The sequence below is a fragment of the Gambusia affinis genome, linkage group LG04, assembly GCF_019740435.1.
Source record: "Gambusia affinis linkage group LG04, SWU_Gaff_1.0, whole genome shotgun sequence".
In the NCBI taxonomy this organism is placed as follows: Eukaryota; Metazoa; Chordata; class Actinopteri; order Cyprinodontiformes; family Poeciliidae; genus Gambusia; species Gambusia affinis.
This window is the reverse complement of record NC_057871.1, coordinates 17721381-17743015: the sequence shown is the minus strand read 5'-3', so window position 1 is coordinate 17743015 and position 21635 is coordinate 17721381. Positions and strand designations below refer to the sequence as shown.

General features: G+C 36.9%; 3 protein-coding genes across 6 annotated transcripts in view; 2 read left to right on the top strand and 1 right to left on the bottom strand.

Moving 5' to 3' along the window:
* Positions 1-21635, bottom strand: part of vwa11 (von Willebrand factor A domain containing 11) — a 92522-nt gene that overhangs the window by 6501 nt on the left and 64386 nt on the right. The window contains exons 1-6 of one of the 3 annotated variants that reach the window (XM_044115140.1): positions 3954-4030; positions 3628-3661; positions 2310-2499; positions 697-833; positions 464-608; positions 81-174 (exon numbers count right to left, since the gene is read on the bottom strand). In XM_044115140.1, the coding sequence (XP_043971075.1) occupies positions 81-174; positions 464-608; positions 697-833; positions 2310-2492 (559 nt within the window). In that variant the 5' untranslated portion in view covers positions 2493-2499; positions 3628-3661; positions 3954-4030. Of the gene's footprint in view, positions 1-80; positions 175-463; positions 609-696; positions 834-2309; positions 2500-3627; positions 3662-3953; positions 4031-21635 lie in introns of those variants that run through there. The other 2 variants (XM_044115141.1, XM_044115139.1) reach the window with 2 other exon arrangements.
* On the top strand, positions 3955-7403 carry LOC122830092 (prostaglandin D2 receptor 2-like). The gene is made up of 3 exons (XM_044115155.1): positions 3955-4054; positions 4330-4379; positions 5879-7403. Exons 2-3 carry the CDS (start codon positions 4369-4371, stop codon positions 7170-7172), a joined length of 1305 nt encoding a protein of 434 aa, XP_043971090.1. The 5' UTR covers positions 3955-4054; positions 4330-4368; the 3' UTR covers positions 7173-7403.
* LOC122830093 (prostaglandin D2 receptor 2-like) lies at positions 12762-16615 on the top strand. 2 transcript variants are annotated; one of them, XM_044115157.1, is made up of 2 exons: positions 12762-12869; positions 15093-16615. In XM_044115157.1, the coding sequence occupies exon 2, from the start codon at positions 15100-15102 to the stop codon at positions 16384-16386; it is 1287 nt and encodes a 428-aa protein (XP_043971092.1). In that variant the 5' UTR covers positions 12762-12869; positions 15093-15099; the 3' UTR covers positions 16387-16615. The 2 variants fall into 2 exon arrangements, with proteins under 2 accessions (XP_043971092.1, XP_043971091.1); XM_044115156.1 differs by lacking the exon at positions 12762-12869 and adding an exon at positions 13111-13192.

The following is a 21635-nucleotide window of genomic DNA, read 5'->3' as shown; positions in this document are numbered from 1 at the left end:
AAGTTGACCTCATTAAGACACTTCACCCAACCCACAGAAAATGTCCTCCTCTATGGAAAGCTGTATTTCAACACTTTTACCTGCCAGGTTTTCCAGAGGCAGGTCTGGTCTTAAGAGATTGAAATATGGTTCTGTGTATCCCAGTTCCACCCAGTTACTGTGGCTGTAGAAATCCTGAGAATCAACAGAAACATTCGTGCCATGACAAATCAGTTAGTTCATAAAAAGTGCAATTGCCACCTCTACATCTCATTTGCACTCATATTATAGCATCCTTTTTAGCTGTCTACAAGGCATTTAAATTTTTTTCCTCTTTTGTCTATAGTTTTTTTATACGATACATATGAAACAATTGAAAACAAGTACTATAAACATTAGACATACAGTATATGTACTAGCTTGTCTTATGTTATCATTTCTAGCTATTTATTTTTAAGATTTTGTGTCATTTGACCCCTCTCACCTGTACTGTATGCAGGACTCTGCCCAATGTTTCCCTGGCAGCCTTGAAGTTCTCCTTCTGAATGTTAGCCTTGATGGCCGCTACGCCCTCAGTGATTAGTCCACGTCCCTCTAAGAAGGCTTCGGAGTTGAAGTGATGTGGCGGACTGGAGTTTGGAGAAATTTTCAGTGCAAAACATTTTACTGGATGTGTACATTTGAATTCCAACTTCAGTATTTTTCTTCCCACTTTACCTGTTTACAAAGTCACGGTCCACCAGGCCGTTCTGGGTGTAGATCTCTTGAAGAGCAGAGTGGAACTTGGCACCGGAGACATCTCCTGGTGCGGTGGGACCCAGACAGGCCTGGACTAACTCTCCTGGAGAAGAACCCTAAAGTTCAGAAGGAGAAGTCAAAAGATAGTAATTAAGAGAGTGGATAAAAGCAACGAAAGAAGAGAAATGGTCATTTCTATCCTTCCTCATTGCAAAATGTTCATAATCTAAAAATTTTACTTTTGGGGAGAAGCATAGGAACAGCCTGTTACACTAACTCATGTTAATGTAACATTAGTTACAATGCAATGCTATTTTCATTGTAATTAGTCATGATATGAGTCAGGTTTCTCTTTAGTGTCAAATGCGAAGCAATATTCTGAGAAGTCATAAATGTGACAAAGACAGTTTGGCATTAACTGCTGTGACTGAAATGAACTTTGGATATTTTTATAACGCTTTATGCTGTGTTACTTGTGGCTGTGGTTGAGTAAAATATACACATTTATCTGAATCTTTCTTTTACAAGATGATAAACAGTCAAGTAGCACTTACAGAGTGCTAGTTTGAAACAAGTAGTTGGTATCTTGATTTTGTCTTTACCAAGTCAGGCACAAATATTGTATCCATCCTCTTAACTGCTCAGTGAGATTTTAAGAATCTTTTCAAGTCTAAACTGTGAAGTCCAATGAAACAGCTAAAGATCTTAGAGAAAAAGTAGAGATTTTTATTGAAGCAGTGAAGAGGATATTTGTTGTTTTCATGACTGGTATCAACACTGGTGGGGAAAAAATAGTGAAAATTATAAAGTGTGCATGTTTAAAGTGAAGGATAAATTAATAAAAAGTTGTTAAAGAAAATAACAAACAAGAGAACTGTGACTAAACTAAAATAAGGTTATTTTATTGAGAAAAATACAAGCGCTTTTTGATGAATTTGAATATCACAAACAACCTTAATTTACTTAAGAAATTCAGTCCAAATAATGAAACTTACTACATGCAGTTCCACACATAGTGGTATTCATGATTAAAACATAAAGTTTTGATTTGATATTTATAGTTTTCAGAAATTGAATTTTGGATTTGGGTGATTATTAATAAAGATAAATAGTTAAAATATCTTAGGATCCAATACATAATATAAGCTTAACGTTTTGAATAGAAACAATGAAAATGATTAATGCCATGTTTGCTGGTTTAATTAACAGTCTTTTAAAACCAAAGCAGCACATGAGCTAATTTCATAGAAGCTCTCTAATGCTCTTCTAGGAAATAAGTTAGCAAAACCTTCCTATCAGAACAATGAGTGTTATTGAGATTATTGAGAAGAAAAAAGAGATTAGAAATTATTTATATACTCTTGTATTTCTTTTTATATTATAAACTAAGAGTTAAAAGGCTGCTTGTGCACTTCTCATATGTCGATACCAAGGTAATTTGGAACTGAATAAAGCAAAATGTGAGTCAGTGTGTACGTGTGTTGTCTGATTTTTACTGTCTATAAAATGGACAGTAAAATGTGATGTCAGAGTCCTCGGTTTCTATACCAACTGTTTTAGTGTTATTGCATGTGCTTTTTCTTCCTGCCTACCGTAGGTTCGAACTCATGACCGGCTGCATCAGCCACCGCCCGGCACGTCTCTGCAACCTTTTGCAGCAGGGCTGTCCCAGTAATGTTGACATGACTGGATGCCCCTCCCCCGATTGGAACAAAGGCCAAGGCAGGGGACATCAGAGTCAAAGTCAGCAAGGCTGCACCCAGCAATGAAGTCATGACGACTCTAGAGAGATAAATAGAAACCAATTCATTATTAAATTTGAGAAGAGTTTGTCTGAATTTTGTAAGTCTGAATAATAGTTCCTCATGTTGAATCTAGAGAAAGTGATATTTTTCAGAAAAGTAAATGCAACAGTTCAATATAATTAAGCAAGAAACTGTGTCAGGAAAATAAGATCTTCATGAATATTGTCTCAATAACACGTATTGCTTAATGGCAATTTGTCCCAGAATTTATTGCAATAAACGATGTTGTTGATTTGAGACCATTTTCAAGTAATATATTGGTAATGGCATTATAATGAAATATCAAATATCAATAAACTTTAAATTTTATTGAACATTAGAATTTAATGTTCTAACTCATTTAGAACATTAAATTCTAATTTAATTCTAAATCTAAATTGATTTGAGATATCCAAATCCTTTTAGATTTGGATATCTAAAATGAACTGGAAGACATTTTAGATATCCAAAATAAACAAAACAACAGAAAAAGCAAATAAAATGAATTATGAAGTCGTTGTCCTTCAATAAAAGGCCTAGTTGGGCTCAACGCATTAGACTTAAGGCTTTTGTTTGCGAGAGAAAAGAGGAAAACAATAAATCAATCAAATGAAAATTATTGAGTTTGTTTTAATTTGTCATGCAATTAATTGATTTATTGCTTATTGTGGCAGGCCAAAATATATAATTTATTTCCACAACACTCTGTTCAGTTCAGAAATGTGAGATAAAAAAGATACAGACACAGAAAATCATTCATCCAGTTTCGACTCACAGCCAACCTGGTATCCTGGTCCTTCAAGTCACACAGACAAAGTGATTATAATTACTCTAAATTTTGCAAATAGATATGAAAAACCAAAATTTAAAATACATATATGATTGATTGAAATACTCCATCCTTCATACCTTAAAGTGAAAAAAGTTACCGTATAAGACTCAAAGGTAAATTAAATGCTGTTCCTGTAGACTTATGACTTAGATGAAGGCAAATTATACACTCTAAAATATTATACACTCTAAAACTTCACATTAATAAAATAACTTTGGTTAGTATTATTGAGAAAAATCAGGAGGCTCTGAAAAGACAAATATTATTACAGAATCAATCAATTTTAGCCCATACCTGAATTATTTCCAACAGCAATGACCCTAGTTTCCTCCCCCACCAAAAAAAAGTAAAGCAGAGTTTCACTTTTGACAGCTTTATCTACACAGAATTTTGCAATGACGGGGTGGAGACTGGCTCACACCTACATGACTAAAGTCAGACTTAACAGGAAGCTTCCTGTAATGTTTAAATTACATAACATTAACAAAACATAATTACAAATTCAAAAACACAACATTAACCAGCACTACAACATTAACGGAAAGGGTATCCAATCAGCGACCTGAGAGATCGCTGATTGGACAATAGGCATGAATGCCTATACTATGAGTCCTACTTACGTCACCGCCAACTTGAAAGTGGCGGTGGAGAAAACGTGCTGCGTGGGGTAGTTTCAAAGGTTTACAGTCCAAAGTGGACCCACTGCCTTTTCCTTTCACAGGTAAGAATTAAAGATAATAATGACGTAAATCTATGAGCAGAATTTCTTGACTTTGTGGCCAGTAGCTACTGTGCATTTCCGTGGTGAAACAAACTTCTAAACAATAGAGAAATATTTCCTTTGTAACTAAATTGCCCCAGTTAACTACTCTGACTATTTTCTTAGCTTAGCCAACTTTTTTTTTATACTGTGTAGTTTTTCTAAAGTGGGAGAGGCAAAGAGAAAACTGTAACGACGGCTTTTGCCGTTTGTTTATTGTTGCCATGGTTACCTAGAAGCTCGCAAGCCAAGTCGCTGTTCGTCTGTGGTCAAACATGGTTACTAGGTAGGTCAGTTGTCTGTAAGGTGTTTCTTATAATTTATGTAGCTTAAAATAATTAGTTTGATATAACAGCGAACCTGAAGTGGACTGAAAGTACATTAATCTAGCGAGCAGCGCGGAGACCGGGGGACGTATCGCTACAACGGGCCGACCTGCTCAAGCGAAAACTTCCGTTTCAAAAGCACTGTCGTCCAATCAGCAATCTCTCAGGTCTCCAACTGGGACATAACCCTTTCCGTTCTGTTAATGTTGTAGTGCTTCATTAATGTTGTGTTTTTGAATTTGTAATTGTGCTTCCTTAATGAACCTTACCGTAGGGGCCGCTTTCATTGGCTGATGCCCATTCTACTTGGTGCGTGGAAGGTTCACAAACACCCACTGATTTCAAAATTAAACCTACAAAACAACTTCTTAGTTCCTCTGTCCATTGTAGTAGCTGATATATTGTGAAAATCCGGTAGAAATGATGCACTAATGGAGTCAGAAATACACTGCAGAGAATCAGTAGAAGTGGAAGACGCCATGTTTACATAGAAACAATGCGCCATGAGGCTTTGTTTGTGAGACTTGTGGCCACTTGGGATTTTCTAGGTCGGTTGTGGGCGGAGCTTGGAAAAGTCCATGTTGTGCTTCCTTAATGTTGTGTATTTGTAATTTGTAATTGTGCTTCATTAATGTTGAAGTGGTTTGCACCTCAGGGCCACCATACTTTTAGATCTTTTAATGCTAACTTAATTTCATGCAATAGGGGGGTTTACAGTGCAGTAGGGTTGTAATTTCTCTTTAAAAAGTGTAGACTAATTAATCTATAAAAGTGTTTCACCGAGGAAAAACAACAATAATTAGTCAGTTGTCTTCATGAAACATTTTCTACCGTTTACATGTATTATTTCTTGAATCTAATTAGCTCTTTCTGATAATGTTAGTCCTAAAACAAAGTTAATCAGATTTTCAACAAATGTGCTTATAATTATCTGAACTATTCATATTTCTTGAATTTGTCTCTAATTTTAATATTAATACTACATGCATTAATATATTTTACAGAGATTTTCTGCGATAGATCAACATAAAGTAGTGCATAATTGTTAAGTAGAAAGAATAATAATTTATGGTTTTCCATTTGTTTGAAATCATAAAATTATCAAAATGAGCAGCAGACTCCCTCTATAGTAACAGTAAACAGCGTCTTATTATATCTAACCTCAGCTGTTCTTTAAAGGCCTTAGAGATTTTTTTTTTTTTATAGAGAATATTAAATAGCATCATGAAGACCCATGCACAAAGCAGGTCAGGGTCAAATTTTGTTGAAATTTAAGAAAAGAGTTACTGGTTGGTTCTAAAATAAAATCTCAAATTTTGGACTCCTCACAGAGCTCTGTTCAAACCATTATTTGAAATGAAAAGTGTACGGCTGAGATGCAAACCTGGCAATCAACTTTCTAATTATAACATACAATGATTTTAAATATTTCATAAATCTGTCTAATTTCTTGTTTCAGCCGTCTGATGTTCAACATGGTGTTCACATCCAATGTCTCTGAGGGTCCATTATTCTGCCCACTGCTGAAGCGGATGAGAGAAGACAATATAAACAACGACACACAGGCCAACATGGTTGTGATTTCCATCCAAGGCATCTTCTCCTGCTTGGGAATTTTGGAAAATGCCTTGATCATTTGGGTTTTGGGATTTCGCCTCAGGTGTCGAACCGTGTCCTCCATTTGGATGCTTAACCTGGCCATGTCTGACTTCCTGGCCACCCTGGCTCTACCGCTCTACACTTTCTACTTTCATTACTCCCAAAGCTGGGAGTTAGGACAACCACTCTGCGTAGTACAAGTTTCCATTCTTTCCATCAACATGTTTGTTTCAGCCTTCCTGCTGGCAGCCATTTCATTGGACCGTCTGCTTCTAGTTTCCAAGCCAGTGTGGAGTAAGAATCACAGGTCGGTGGCGGGAGCTTGGAAGGTGTGCGCACTTGGCTGGCTGTGGGCATCGATAAATACCATACCTTACTCCATATTTCGTTCAGTGACTGTGATGACTGATGGGAGGAAGATATGCTACCATAATTTTGCTTTGCATTTATCCAGTAAAGATTCTTTAGAAATGGACTGTAATCTGAGGCAGGGGGCAGCAGCCATCTCCAAGTTACTGTTAGCTTTCGTCTTCCCTCTAGTCATCATTGCAGGGAGCTACATCAAAATTGCCCTAAGCCTGAGAAACAGATGCAGAAGGACAAAGCAGAGTACCGGCAGACTGGCTGATATGGTGTCTCTGCGTAGCTATGGTGAACATTCAGGAATGGTTAAAACAAATGGCGTCAAGTCTTTGACTTCTGGTTCCTCATTTGAGTCCACATTAAACAACCCGTCTTCCGTCATCTCCAGTCCATCATGTCAGAGGCTGTTGTCTCAAAGTTTTACCAAAATGGTGACGTTTGTGATTGCAGCATTTGTGCTCTGCTGGGCTCCTTATCACATCTTCTGCATCGTAGAAATGAAAGCCCAGTATAATGAAAAATTATACAAATTATCGCAAGATGGCCTTACAGTGTCTGCAACGTTTGCTTTTCTGAATCCAGTTTTGAACCCTGTCCTGTACGTCTTCAGCTGCCCCGACTTCTGCGTGAGAATACGACAGAGTCTGGGAGCAGTGTTTGATGGACTTGTGGAGGAGGGTGGACTGACGACTCCGGGTAGGAACCTGCAGGCTTACATGAGGCGGAGTAGTAGCAGAGATTTGAGCTTTGCACAACCAGGGTCACCAAAGTCACCAAAGTCTTCATCCTAACAGTCTCCTGGTGCACAACTACCATTTCCTCTACTATCTAAAGACCTTGGAGGCAGTCAAACAGATCAAACAGGACAATAAGTTGAAAATGGGATGGTGTCTAGCTAAAACATCACTCTCTTCTTTGAGATTATACTTTTGTCATACATATCATACTGTCCTCATTGTGATACTAAGGATGAATCCAATTTTACACCTTATCTGCAAAGAATAAAAAGCTTGCTTAACATGTTTCTTTTTTTGTTTGCATGATGGCCTATGTCCTATTACTGAATTAGCATAAAAATATAAAAAATGAAATATTTAACTATCTAAAAAATATTTTATTTGTGTTTTTGGTGGACTAAGAGGGATTTTTTTCATTTGATTGTAACAAAAATAATACATGTAAATGTTGGTATGATGAATGCAAATGGGGTAAAATTGCATAATTCAAGCTACTAGGTTGTGGAAAAGTGCCTTAAATATGATAAATGACAACAAGCATTATACACAGACCATATGTTGCTTGATGACTTGAAGGCAAATTTGTGACAATAGTCTACAAGAGGCTATATAGTCAGTTTTTTTTTGTTATTGTTTCTAACAAATGTTTAATATTTGTTATAACTCCTCTAATGACTCTCATCTACTCTGATAGCCTGATCGACTGTATTATATGTTATGAACATCCATTATTTATGCACACTTATCCCTATAGGGTCACAGGGGATCTGGTGCCCAATACTAGCAGCCATTAGGCAAGAGAGAAAATGGGTACACACTGGACAGTTTGCTAGTCCATCACAGAGCAATACAGAGACACACAGGACAAACAACCATGCACACACATGGCAGTTTAACCAATTAATTTGCATGCTTTTGGACTGTGAGAGAGAAGGTAGAGAACCAAAGTACACATGAAGAGAACATGCAAATTTCATCTAGAAAGAGCCCAGACCAGGATTGCAATGCTGTTTACCACTGTTACTTCCAGCCACCAGAGGGCAGGATAGGACTGATATTACAGAGTGAAGATTCAGAGAATAAACACAAACCGGGATTAGGCCTGGGTCAGTTTCTACATTCCCATGAGCCATTCCCTTCCAACAAACTGTTGTTCTCTTCCTTCTTTCTGGATTCATATTTCCTTCGATAAGTTCATATTGATGTTTGTTGGACTCATAATTACAGTGTAGTGGCTTTTTGTAAATATGGTCAGTATTAACCAAGAGAAAACTTTCACAATTTTCTTTTTCTTTAGTTTGAGGCTATGGTGATTTGACTCAATCTTTAGTTAGAATGTTTAGGTGACAGGTTGCGTTAGGCAACCTTCACACTTATTGGTTCTCCTGGTGAAAAAAGATTCAAAATAAAAGCATATCTTAAACAATTAGAATTTAACCTTTAATTTAAATTCAAGGCTGCCTACAGGTGTCGCACTAATGTGCCATTTATTATTTTCTTTTCCTCAGTTTGCAACAGCACTCAAAATGACATGTTGGGATTTCTAAATCTCCTAAGATTCTGGTACTGCTGATTTGAACTTTTATTTTTCAGGCATTTTGCAATTTTCACCAGAGGCTTCACTAACTGAGAAGGCTGCTGTATGAACCAAGATTCAATCCATAATTTTACATCCAGATCAATGGTCTGAGCATGCATTTGAATAAAAAAAAAAATAATTCACAGAGAGCTCATGATTGGAGTAACACAGATGGAATAAGATGCCTAACTGCATGTTTCAGGTGGAATAGGGAACAATAATTAAACAGCAGAAGAAAAGCAAGAATGTCTGAATGGAGAAGATGCTTAAACTGATTCAACCAGAGAGAAAAAGAGCGATAGATTATGTAAAGAGCTGTAAAAACAGCTGGAACAGATGAGATATGAGAAAAGAAGGAAAGAGCGGTTAGGGAGGAGGAGTGTTGCTTTTAAAGGGTTTAGAGCTCAGCTGCCGTACTTATAGCTGGCAGATGCTGACAAGAGTATTAGAGCTGAATTACATGGACGCTATTTATCTTAATCATCATGTATTTAAGAATATGCTCTTCCACACACACACACATCCACACCTGCGCCCGCGCACACACACCTGCACACACGCTCATACATTCAAAAGAGTGAAGTGGCATTGTTGGAAGACATCTGTGAATTAAAGTCCTGAGAGGAAGGTTATGATACGTTTCCATTTAAGGTGAGAGCTTCCATACCTGAATATTCATATTCCCCTCTAGATTTTTTCTCTGAGCATAATGAAATTCTTACAGCATGATTCAGCTCTACTCAAATCCATTTAAGAGAAAGTCTTAATGTAATGGCTTGTTATTCATTTTCAAAATGCCTTATACGGAGCAGAATTTAGTGCTCCAACACAGACAGTGGTTTTTCCCATGGATGCCATTTTTTCTCAGTATCTTGTTATAGAATGGTAAACACTGACCTTAAATGAGACTATTGAATCCTACTCTTTTGTTGTTTAGGAGTATTTTCATTCTGAATAAGTCACTGATAGACTTTTTGAGTAATTAATAATCCTGGGAAAGTTTCCCACTGCATTTTATTTGTGGATAACAATCTCGTTGCAGTTTGTTGGAGTCCCAAAGCAGTGAAAATTTGTTTATAGCACATTCCTGACTGATAGATGCAAATTACTTTGTTTTATTTATTCTACATAGCTGGCAGTAATTAGCTGTGAACTGGAACACAACATTAAAAATCTACAAAGGGGAATTTTCATGGTTAAACATATAACCATGTGACTTTTAAAGCAATTATAAAGAATTTTAATATCAAAGTGAAAGGTAATAAAAGGTAAAAGATTTCTTTACTACTATGCAAACTTTAGAAAATACTTGGATCTCTCAATTTTTGTAGGTAAACTTTCTTTATAGCTACAGAAAGTTTAGTCAAAACTTTACATTGTCGCAGCCATGCTTTTTTTGCATAATAATAATAATAATAATAATAATAATAATAATAATAATAATAATAATAAAGGAAAATGTACTTTTCCCAAGCTGATCTAAAAAAAACAAACAAACAAAAAATTGCTGGAGCAGAGTGTCATCACAACAAAAATACAATTGTATGGTGAGTCATGTTCACACAAGCCTTGCATTGTTGAGAGACTCTATGATGTCAGACTGACAGTAAAACAGTGCAGATATTATATTTCAGTTTTTTCCCCTTTTAGCAGTTTTACATGAGCTTTTTGGTTTGTTTACATCCCTCCCCACCAGTTGCTGCCTGCGTTAAAATTTCAGTGTAATTTGCATCTGTGCTGTTTCGCTTCTGTTGGGAGGAGCCGGCTGAAGTATGTGCATCTGCGTGAATCAGAGGGTGGGTGTCTCCAGCACAGGAGGGCATCAGAAGGCAATAGAGTTGGAGAAATGAGTGTATGTGGGGGACAAAAAGAAGAAGCACAGGAGAGGATCCAGTGCCTTACCCTCTTATAAGTGAGTGTAACCAACAGCTTGGTGAGTTTTGAGTTTATAAAGATTAGTTTATCTTATAGGATGAGATGCTAAGCTGTTAATTTAGTATAATAATAGTAGATTGATGTTCATATTAATGTGGTATCATATGCTTCTGATGGAATTCTCTTTTGAGAAAGATTTCTGATATTCTGTTCATATAATACACTTTAAGCTTTTATGGTTTGGAGCACTTTTGAAACATACATATTACATGGATGTCGCTTTTAAATTACATAAACATCATATAATCATAGTCAGTTCAGCTAATATATAAAAACCTTATCATGTGATCTTGTTTAAATTAGACTGAATACTGAAATAAATCACCTTTTAATATCTTGACACTCTTGTTAGCCGGTGAAAAATGGTTCCAGTTTTACAGTCAGTGTAGTGGTTCTATTGTGTGGAACTATGGAACTGTGAGGAATCCAAAATATTTCTTTCATAAATCTACTCAATAGTTATTTGTCCATATTATGTATTAGAAATCAAGGAAGTGAGTGTGAGAGACATTTTATTTATAATTTTCTATTGTTAAAGACATTTAAACTCAATTAGTCACATCTGCTCTTATTGAATGTCTGATGAATGTTTACTCAAGTCTTTTCATGTGCTAACTTGGAAAAATAATTTATGTACGTCTCCTCCAGTCGGCAGGATGTGACTGAGTGTGTGTGTTTGGTTGTGAGGAATATTCAAACCATGAAACGCTAAAGCGTTCATGTTCAAACTTTAATTTGAAAAGTATAATAGAGGAGTTAATCAGTACTAGCTTGTATATGTACAGTTATCCCAAAATCATGCATACCTGTAGCTTCTAATAAATTGGTTCACAAAAGGAAATGACAGGCGTCTTTCAAATGATAACAAAACAAAAACAAGCAGCTGTTTTTTATTTACATTTTGTTGAAAACTTTTAAAATGAATTTATATCTTTGACAATCATTATTGTAATATCTTAACTGGCATCATACCAATCAAACATTTTCCTAAACCTGCTGAGCAGCTATTTCTACATATATTTCCACTGGCTGTGATCTTCATGTAAAAAATGTTGCATCACGGTTGATTCAACAATTAAATATAAGTTTATTTTATTTTGAAGCAAGAAAACAACATATTCCCTATGGCGCGAGGTAAAACTTGCAAATAGGGCTTTAAATGCTCATTGTTGTTCTCACATATTTGTTAACAGGTAAATCTAAATTAGTAACTCACTTATAGCAGTAACTCAACTCTTAAGAGATGATAACCCCATAACAATTCATAAAGATTTTACAGAGATTACTTCACCTGTCCTGTAAGATTTAAGGTAGTTTTAAATGTTTCACTAGAATTGTGTCACAAAATGGCGAGGAGCAGGTCCCAAATACAGAGAAAAGGCAGAAGGTACAGTAAGACTATTAACTTAGAAAAATGAGGAATAAAAACTACTTAAAATCATAACATAACAATCACAAGGTCTAGGAGACATGTAACAGTGTGATATTAAAACTAAAATAAAGCTAAGCTGAAGAGTTGACACAAGGGACAGGTCGTTGATTAGAAACCATGTTGCTTTGAAAAAAAGCGAGTGGCTGAAGCTTAACTAATATGTAATGGGTGAAAATATTTATAGACAGGGAACATGGAAGCGTAACATAAACACCAAAATTAACCAAAACACACAATCAAAGTCCCAAAGATCAAGACGAATTGTAGTCCAAAGACAACTTCTTCATCTTTCAGGGCTATAACCAGCTGAAAGGGTCATTGTTTCTGTACAGATTGTAATCAATCCCCAGAGATTGTTGATGGAAACAAGTCAGAACATAGCACTGAAGATGTCTGCTTTCAAGAATACTGTTGTAAAAATTTCATCTCCTGCAGTCTCTGTCACATTGTTTATTTTATACGGTGGCCCTGAGGTGCAAACCACTTCATCAAAAACACAACAACATTAACTAAGCACAATTACAAATTCAAAAACACAACATTAACTAAGCACAATTACAAATTTTAAAACATAACATTAACAAAACACAATTACAAAATCAAAAACACATTAACCAGCACTACAACATTAACGGAAAGGGTATCCAATCAGCGACCTGAGAGATCGCTGATTGGACAATAGGCATGAATGCGTATACTATGAGTCACCCCCAGCTTGAAAGTGGCGGTGGAGAAAACGTGCTGCGTGTGGTAGTTTCAAAGGTTTTACAGTCCAAAGTTGACCCACTGCCTTTTACTTTCACAGGTAAGAATTTAAGATAATAATGACGTAAATCTATGAGCAGAATTTCTTCACTTTGTGGCCAGTACTGTGCATTTCCGGGGTGAAACAAACTTCTAAACAATAGAGAAATATTTCCTTTGTAACTAAATTGCCCCAGTTAACTACTCTGACTATTTTCTTAGCTTAGCCAACTTTTTTTTATACTGTGTAGTTTTTCTAAAGAGGGAGAGGCAAAGAGAAACCTATAACGACAACTTTTGCCGTTTGTTTATTGTTACCTCCATGGTTACCTAGAAGCTCGCAAGCCAAGTCGCTGTTCGTCTGTGGTCAAACATGGTTACTAGATACGTCAGTTGTCTGTAAGGTGTTTCTTATAATTTATGTAGCTTAAAATAATTTGTTTGATATAACAGCGAACCTGAAGTGGACTGAAAGTACATTAATCTAGCGAGCAGCGCGGAGACCGGGGGACATATCGCTACAACGGGCCGACCTGCTCAAGCGAAAACTTCCGTTTCAAAAGCACTGTCGTCCAATCAGCAATCTCTCAGGTCTCCAACTGGGACATAACCCTTTCCGTTCTGTTAATGTTGTAGTGCTTCATTAATGTTGTATTTTTTAATTTGTAAATGTGCTTCCTTAATGAACCTTACCGCTTTTCATTGGCTGATGCCCATTCTACTTGGTGCATGGAAGGTTCACAAACACCCACTGATTTCAAAATTAAACCTACAAAACAACGAATGCCTGACTTACCCAGCCTTGCAAGAACAATAGGCATCGGTGATCTTGTCCACAGCTATATTGATGTAGAGGGTGTGTGTATCTGCCGTTTTACTCGAAATCAGGTGGTCATCACAATGTTGGGCTCAAACACCTTGATCTCATCCAAAAAAGATGACATGAACTTCTTAGTTCTTCTGTCCATTGTAGTAGCTGATATATTGTGAAAATCCAGTAGAAATGATGCACTAATGGAGTCAGAAATACACTGCAGAGAATCAATCGAAGTGGAAGACGCCATGTTTACATAGAAACAATGCGCCATGAGGCTTTGTTTGTGAGACTTGTGGCCACTTGGGATTTTCTAGGTCGGTTGTGGGCGGAGCTTGGAAAAGTCCATGTTGTGCTTCGTTAATGTTGTGCATCTGTAATTTGTAATTGTGCTTCACTAAAGTTAGGGTGACCAGACGTCCTCTTTTTCCCGGACATGTCCTACTTTTCAGACCTAAAAAAATATCTGGGGGGAATTTCAAAATCGTCCGGGATTCTGGTGAACTGCCTCAAAACACATTACATAGCGTTACCCCCCCCCCTCCCCCCCTCCGCCAACAAAAAAAATCGGCCGGGATTCGTCCGCCAACAAAGAAAGAAGTGTCCTCCTTTTCAGAAACCCAAATTTGGTCACCCTAACTAAAGTTGATGTGGTTTGCACCTCAGGGCCACCGTACTTTTAGATCTTTTAATGCTAACTTAATTTCATGCAATAGGGGGGTTTACAGTGCAGTAGGGTTGTAATTTGTCTTTAAAAAGTGTAGACTAAGTAATCTATAAAAGTGTTTCACCCAGGAAAAACAACAATAATTAGTCAGTTGTCTTCATGAAACATTTTCTACCGTTTACATGTATTATTTCTTGAATCTAATTAGCTCTTTCTGATAATGTTAGTCCTAAAACAAAATTAATCAGTTTTGCAACAAATGTGCTTATAATTATCTGAACTATTCATATTTCTTGAATTTGTCTCTAATTTTAATATTAATACTACATGCATTAATATATTTTACATATATTTTATGCGATAGACCAACGTAAAGTAGTGCATAATTGTTAAGTGGAAAGAATAATAATTTATGGTTTTCCATTTGTTTAAAATCATAAAATTATCAAAATGAGCAGCAGACTCCCTCTATAGTAACAGTAAACAGCGTCTTATTATATCTAACCTCAGCTGTTCTTTAAAGGCCTTAGAGATTTTTTTTTTTTTTAAGAGAATATTAAATAGCATCATGAAGACCCATGCACAAAGCAGGTCAGGGTCAAATTTTGGTGAAATTTAAGAAAAGAGTTACTGGTTGGTTCTAAAATAAAATCTCAAATTTTGGACTCCTCACAGAGCTCTGTTCAAACCATCATTTGAAATGAAAAGTGTACGGCTGAGCTGCAAATCTGGCAATCAACTTTCTAATTATAACATACAATGAGTTTAAATATTTCATAAATCTGTCTAATTTCTTGTTTCAGCCGTCTGATGTTCAACATGGTGTTCACATCCAATGTCTCTGAGGGTCCGTTATTCTGCCCACTGCTGAAGCGGTTGAGAGAAGGCAGTATAAACAACGACACACAGGTCAACACGGTTGTGATTTCCATCCATGGCATCTTCTCCTCCCTGGGAATTTTGGAAAATGCCTTGATCATTTGGGTTTTGGGATTTCGCCTCAGGCATCGAACCGTGGCCTCCATTTGGATGCTTAACCTGGCCATGTCTGACTTCCTGGCCACCCTGACTCTACCGCTCTACACTTTCTACTTTTATTACTCCCGAAGCTGGGAGTTAGGACAACCACTCTGCATAGTACAAACTTCCATATTTTTCTTCAACATGTTTGTTTCAGCCTTCCTGCTGGCAGCCATTTCATTGGACCGTCTGCTTCTAGTTTCCAAGCCAGCTTGGAGTATGAATCACAGGTCGGCGGCGGGAGCTTGGAAGGTGTGCGGACTTGGCTGGCTGTGGGCAGCGATAAATACCATACCTTACTCCGTATTTCGTTCAGTGACTGTGAGGACTGATGGGAGGAAGATATGCTACTATAATTTTGCTTTGTATTTATCCAGTAAAGATTCATTAGAAATGGACTGTAATCTGAGGCAGGGGGCAATAGCCATCTCCAAGTTACTGTTAGCTTTCGTCTTCCCTCTAGTCATCATTGCAGGGAGCTACATCAAAATTGCCCTGAGCCTGAGAATCATACTCAGAAGGAGAAAGCAGAGTACCGGCAGACTGGCTGATATGGTGTCTCTGCGTAGCTATGGTGAACATTCAGGAATGGTTAAAACAAATGGCGTCAAGTCTTTGACTTCTGGTTCCTCATTTGAGTCCACATCAAACAACCCGTCTCCCATCATCTCCAGTCCGTCATGTCAGAGGTTGTTGTCTCAAAGTTTTACCAAAATGGTGACGTTTGTGATTGCAGCATTTGTGCTCTGCTGGGCTCCTTATCACATCTTCTGCATCCTAGAAATGACAGCCCAGTATAATGAAAAAATCTACAAATTAGTGCAAGAGGGCGTTACAGTGTCTGCAACGTTTGCTTTTCTGAATCCAATTTTGAACCCTGTCCTGTACGTCTTCAGCTGCCCCGACTTCTGCGTGAGAATACGACAGAGTCTGGGAGCAGTGTTTGATGGACTCGTGGAGGAGGGTGGACTGATAACTCCGGGTAGGAACCTGCAAGCTTACATTAGGCGGAGTAGTACCAGAGATGTGAGCTGTGCACAACCAGGGTCACCAAAGTCACCAAAGTCTTCATCCTAACAGTCTTCTGGTGCACAACTACCATTTCCTCTACTCTCTAAAGACCTTGGAGGCAGTCAGACAGATCAAACAGGACAATAAGTTGAAAATGGGATGGTGTCTAGCTAAAACATCACTCTCTTCTTTGAGATTATACTTTTGTCATACATATCATACTGTCCTCATTGTGATACTACGGATGAATCCAATTTTACACCTTATCTGCAAAGAATAAAAAGCTTGCTTAACATGTTTCTATTTTTGTTTGCATGATGGCCTATGTCCTATTACTAAATTAGCATAAAAATATCAAAAATGAAATATTTAACTATCTAAAAAATTATTTTATTTGTGTTTTTGGTGGACTAAGAGGGATTTTTTTCATTTGATTGTAACAAAAATAATACAAGTAAATTTTGATATGATGAATGCAAATGGGGTAAAATTGCATAATTCAAGCTACTAGGTTGTGGAAAAGTGCCTTTAATATGATAAATGACAACAAGCATTAAACACAGACTATATGTTGCTTGATGACTTGAAGGCAAATTTGTGACAATAGTCTACAAGAGGCTACATAGTCAGTTTTTTAGTTATTGTTTCAAACAAATGTTTAATATTTGTTTTAAAGTCCTCTAATGACACTCATCTACTCTGATAGCCTGATTGACTGTGTTATATGTTATGAACATCCATTATTTATGCACACTTATCCCTATAGGGTCACAGGGGATCTGGTGCCCAATACTAGCAGCCATTAGGCAAGAGAGAAAATGGGTACACACTGGACAGGTTGCTAGTCCATCACAGGGCAATACAGAGACACACAGGACAAACAACCATGCACACACATGGCAGTTTAACCAATTAATTTGCATGCTTTTGGACTGTGAGAGAGAAGGTAGAGAACCCAAGTACACATGAAGAGAACATGCAAATTTCATCTAGAAAGAGCCCAGACCAGGATCACAATGCTGCTTACCACTGTTACTTCCAGCCACCAGAGGGCAGGATAGGACTGATGACATGAATAGCAGTGAAGTGAGAAAGTAGGATTATGCTCTTCAGGTCCTGTTTTCCAGGATCACTTCAAATCTGAACCTCTGAACATCTGACCTGCTCTCTGAGTGATCGCATTTCATTACACCTGATATAAATTTTGATTAACCATCTCATCACCACCATTGCAGTTATGTGGCTTTTTCACACTCTGGTGGACACAGAGGCTTTTGCATAATGTAGGTCACTGCATGGGATTATCACAAAGGTAGTTCTAATTTAGATAGAATATTACAGAGTGAAGATTCAGAAAATAAACACAAACCGGGATTAGGCCTGGGTCAGTTTCTACATTCCCATGAGCCATTCCCTTCCAACAAACTGTTGTTCTCTTCCTCCTTTCTGGATTCATATTTCCTTCGATAAGTTCATATTGATGTTTGTTGGACTCATAATTACAGTGTAGTGGCTTTTTGTAAATACGGTCAGTGTTAACTAAGAGAAAACTTTCACAATTTTCTTTTTCTTTAGTTTGAGGCTATGGTGATTTGACTCAATCTTTAGTTAGAATGTTTAGGTAACAGGTTGCGTTAGGCAACCTTCACACTTATTGGTTCTCCTGGTGAAAAAAGATTCAAAATAAAAGCATATCTTAAACAATTAGAATTTAACCTTTAATTTAAATATATTTAGTCAGAGGAGAAATCATTAAAAAGTTGAAAACAACAGGAAGCGGGACAAACAACCTGGGTGCCACCACATTGACATCACAGAGGATAGGCTATCCTAAATCAAAATCTCATGAAAATCATTTGGTCTTCTGTATTTATCTAAAACAGATAAATAAGTCCCCCTGAAAGAGATGAGCTGAAGAGAAGAGAGTAAGTGATACAGCGAGAATCTTCAAGGCTGCCTACAGGTGTCGCACTAATGTGCCATTCATTATTTTCTTTTCCTCACTTTGCAAAAGCGCTCAAAATAACATGTTGGGATTTCTAAATCTCCTAGTGTAAGATTCTGGTACTGCTGATTTGAACTTTTATTTTTCAGGCATTTTGCAATTTTCACCAGAGGCTCCACTAACTGAGAAGGCTGCTGTATGAACCAAGATTCAAATCCATAATTTTACATCCAGATCAATGGTCTGAGCATGCATTTGAATAAAAAAAAATTTCAGAGAGGTCATGATTGGAGTAACACAGATGGAGTAAGATGCCTAACTGCATGTTTCAGGTGGAATAGGAAACAATAATTAAACAGTAGGAGAAAAGCAAGAATGTCTGAATGGAGAAGATGCTTAAACTGATTCAACCAGAGAGAGAAAGAGCGATAGATTATGTAAAGAGCTGTAAAAACAGCTGGTACAGATGAGATATGAGAAAAGAAGGAAAGAGCGGTTAGGGAGGAGGAGTGTTGCTTTTAAAGTGTTTAGAGCTCAGCTGCCGTACTTATAGCTGGCAGATGCTGACAAGAGTATTAGAGCTGAATTACATGGACGCTATTTATCTTAATCATCATGTATTTAAGAATATGCTCTTCCACACCTACACACAAACACACATCAACACCTGCGCACGCGAATCAGAGGGTGGGTGTCTCCAGCACAGGAGGGCACCAGAAGGCAATAGAGTTGGAGAAATGAGTGTATGTGGGGGACAAAAAGAAGAAGCACGGGAGAAGATCTAGTGCCTTACCCTCTTATAAGTGAGTGTAACCAACAGCTCGGTGAGTTTTGAGCTTATAAAGATTAGATTATCTTATAAAATGAGATGCTAAGCTGTTAATTTAGTATAATAATAGTAGATTGATGTACATATTAATGTGGTATCATATGCTTCTGATGGAATTCTCTTTTGAGAAAGATTTCTGATATTCTGTTCATATAATACACTTTAAGCTTTTATGGTTTGGAGCACTTTTCTAACATACATATTACATGGATGTTGCTTTTAAATTACATAAACATCATATAATCATAGTCAGTTCAGCTAATATATAAAAACCTTATCATGTGATCTTGTTTAAATTAGACTGAATACTGAAAAAAATCACCTTTTAATATCTTGACACTCTTGTTAGCCGGTGAAAAATGGTTCCAGTTTTACAGTCAGTGTAGTGGTTCTATTGTGTGGAACTATGGAACTGTGAGGAATCCAAAATATTTCTTTCATAAATCTACTCAATAGTTATTTGTCCATATTATGTCTTAGAAATCAAGGAAGTGAGTGTGAGAGACATTTTATTTCTAATTTTCTATTGTTAAAGACATTTAAACTCAATTAGTCACATCTGCTCTTATTGAATGTCTGATGAATGTTTACTCAAGTCTTTTCATGTACTAACTTGGAAAAATAATTTATGTACGTCTCCTCCAGTCGGCAGGATATGACTGAGTGTGTGTGTTTGGTTGTGAGGAATATTCAAACCATGAAACGCTAAAGCGTTCATGTTCAAACTTTAATTTGAAAAGTATAATAGAGGAGTTAATCAGTACTAGCTTGTATATGTACAGTTATCCCAAAATCATGCATACCTGTAGCTTCTAATAAATTGATTCACAAAAGGAAATGACAGGCGTCTTTCAAATGATAACAAAACAAAAACAAGCAGCTGTTTTTTATGTACATTTTGTTGAAAACTTTTAAAATGAATTTATATCTTTGACAATAATCATTGTAATATCTTAACTGGCATCATACCAATCAAACATTTTCCTAAACCTGCTGAGCAGCTATTTCTACATATATTTCCACTGGCTGTGATCTGCATGTAAAAAATGTTGCATCACGGTTGATTCAACAATTAAATATAAGTTTATTTTATTTTGAAGCAAGAAAACAACATATTCCCTATGGCGCGAGGTAAAACTTGCAAATAGGGCTTTAAATGCTCATTGTTGTTCTCACATATTTGTTACCAGGTAAATGTAAATTAGTAACTCAATTATAGCAGTAACTCAACTCTTAAGACTTAAGAGATGTTAACCCCATAACAGTTCATAAAGATTTTACAGAGATTACTTCACCTGTCCTGTAAAATTTAAGGTAGTTTTAAATGTTTCACTAGAATTGTGTCACAAAATGGCGAGGAGCAGGTCCCAAATACAGAGAAAAGGCAGAAGGTACAGTAAGACTATTAATTTAGAAATATGAGGAATAAAAACTCCTTAAAATCATAACATAACAATCACAATGTCTAGGAGACATGCAACAGTGTGATATTACAAACTAAAATAAAGCTAAGCTGAAGAGTTGACACAAGGGACAGGTCGTTGATTAGAAACCATGTTGCTTTGAAAAAAAGCGAGTGGCTGAAGGTTAAGTAATATGTAATGGGTGAAAATATTTATACACAGGGAACATGGAAGCATAAAATAAACACCAAAATTAACCAAAACACACAATCAAAGTCCCAAAGATCAAGACAAATTGTAGTCAAAAGACAACTTCTTCATCTTTCAGGGCTATAACCAGCTGAAAGGGTCATTGTTTCTGTACAGATTGTAATCAATCGCCAGAGATTGTTGATGGAAACAAGTCAGAACATAGCACTGAAGGTGTCTGCTTTCAAGAATACTGTTGTAAAAATTTCATCTCCTGCAGTCTCTGTCAGGTTGTTTATTTTATATGGTGGCCCTGAGGTGCAAACCACTTCATCAAAAACACAACAACATTAACTAAGCACAATTACAAATTCTAAAACATCCATACATCCATCCATTATCTGTACACCCTTCTTCCCTTATGGGGTCGGGAGGGTTGCTGGTGCCTATCTCCAGCAGCGTACCGGGCGAGAGGCGGGGTTCACCCTGGACAGGTCGCCAGTCTGTCGCAGATTCTAAAACATAACATTAACTAAGCACAATTACAAATTCAAAAACACAACATTAACGAGCACTACAACATTAACGGAAAGGGTATCCAATCAGCGACCTGTGAGATCGCTGATTGGACAATAGGCATGAATGCGTAAACTATGAGTCCTACTTAAGTCACCGCCAGCTTGAAAGTGGCGGTGGAGAAAACGTGCTGCGTGTGGTAGTTTCAAAGGTTTACAGTCCAAAGTGGACCCACTGACTTTTCCTTTCACAGGTAAGAATTAAAGATAATAATCACGTAAATCTATGAGCAGAATTTCTTGACTTTGTGGCCAGTACTGTGCATTTCCGTGGTGAAACAAACTTCTAAACAATAGAGAAATATTTCCTTTGTAACTAAATTGCCCCAGTTAACTACTTTGACTATTTTCTTAGCTTAGCCAACTTTTTTTTA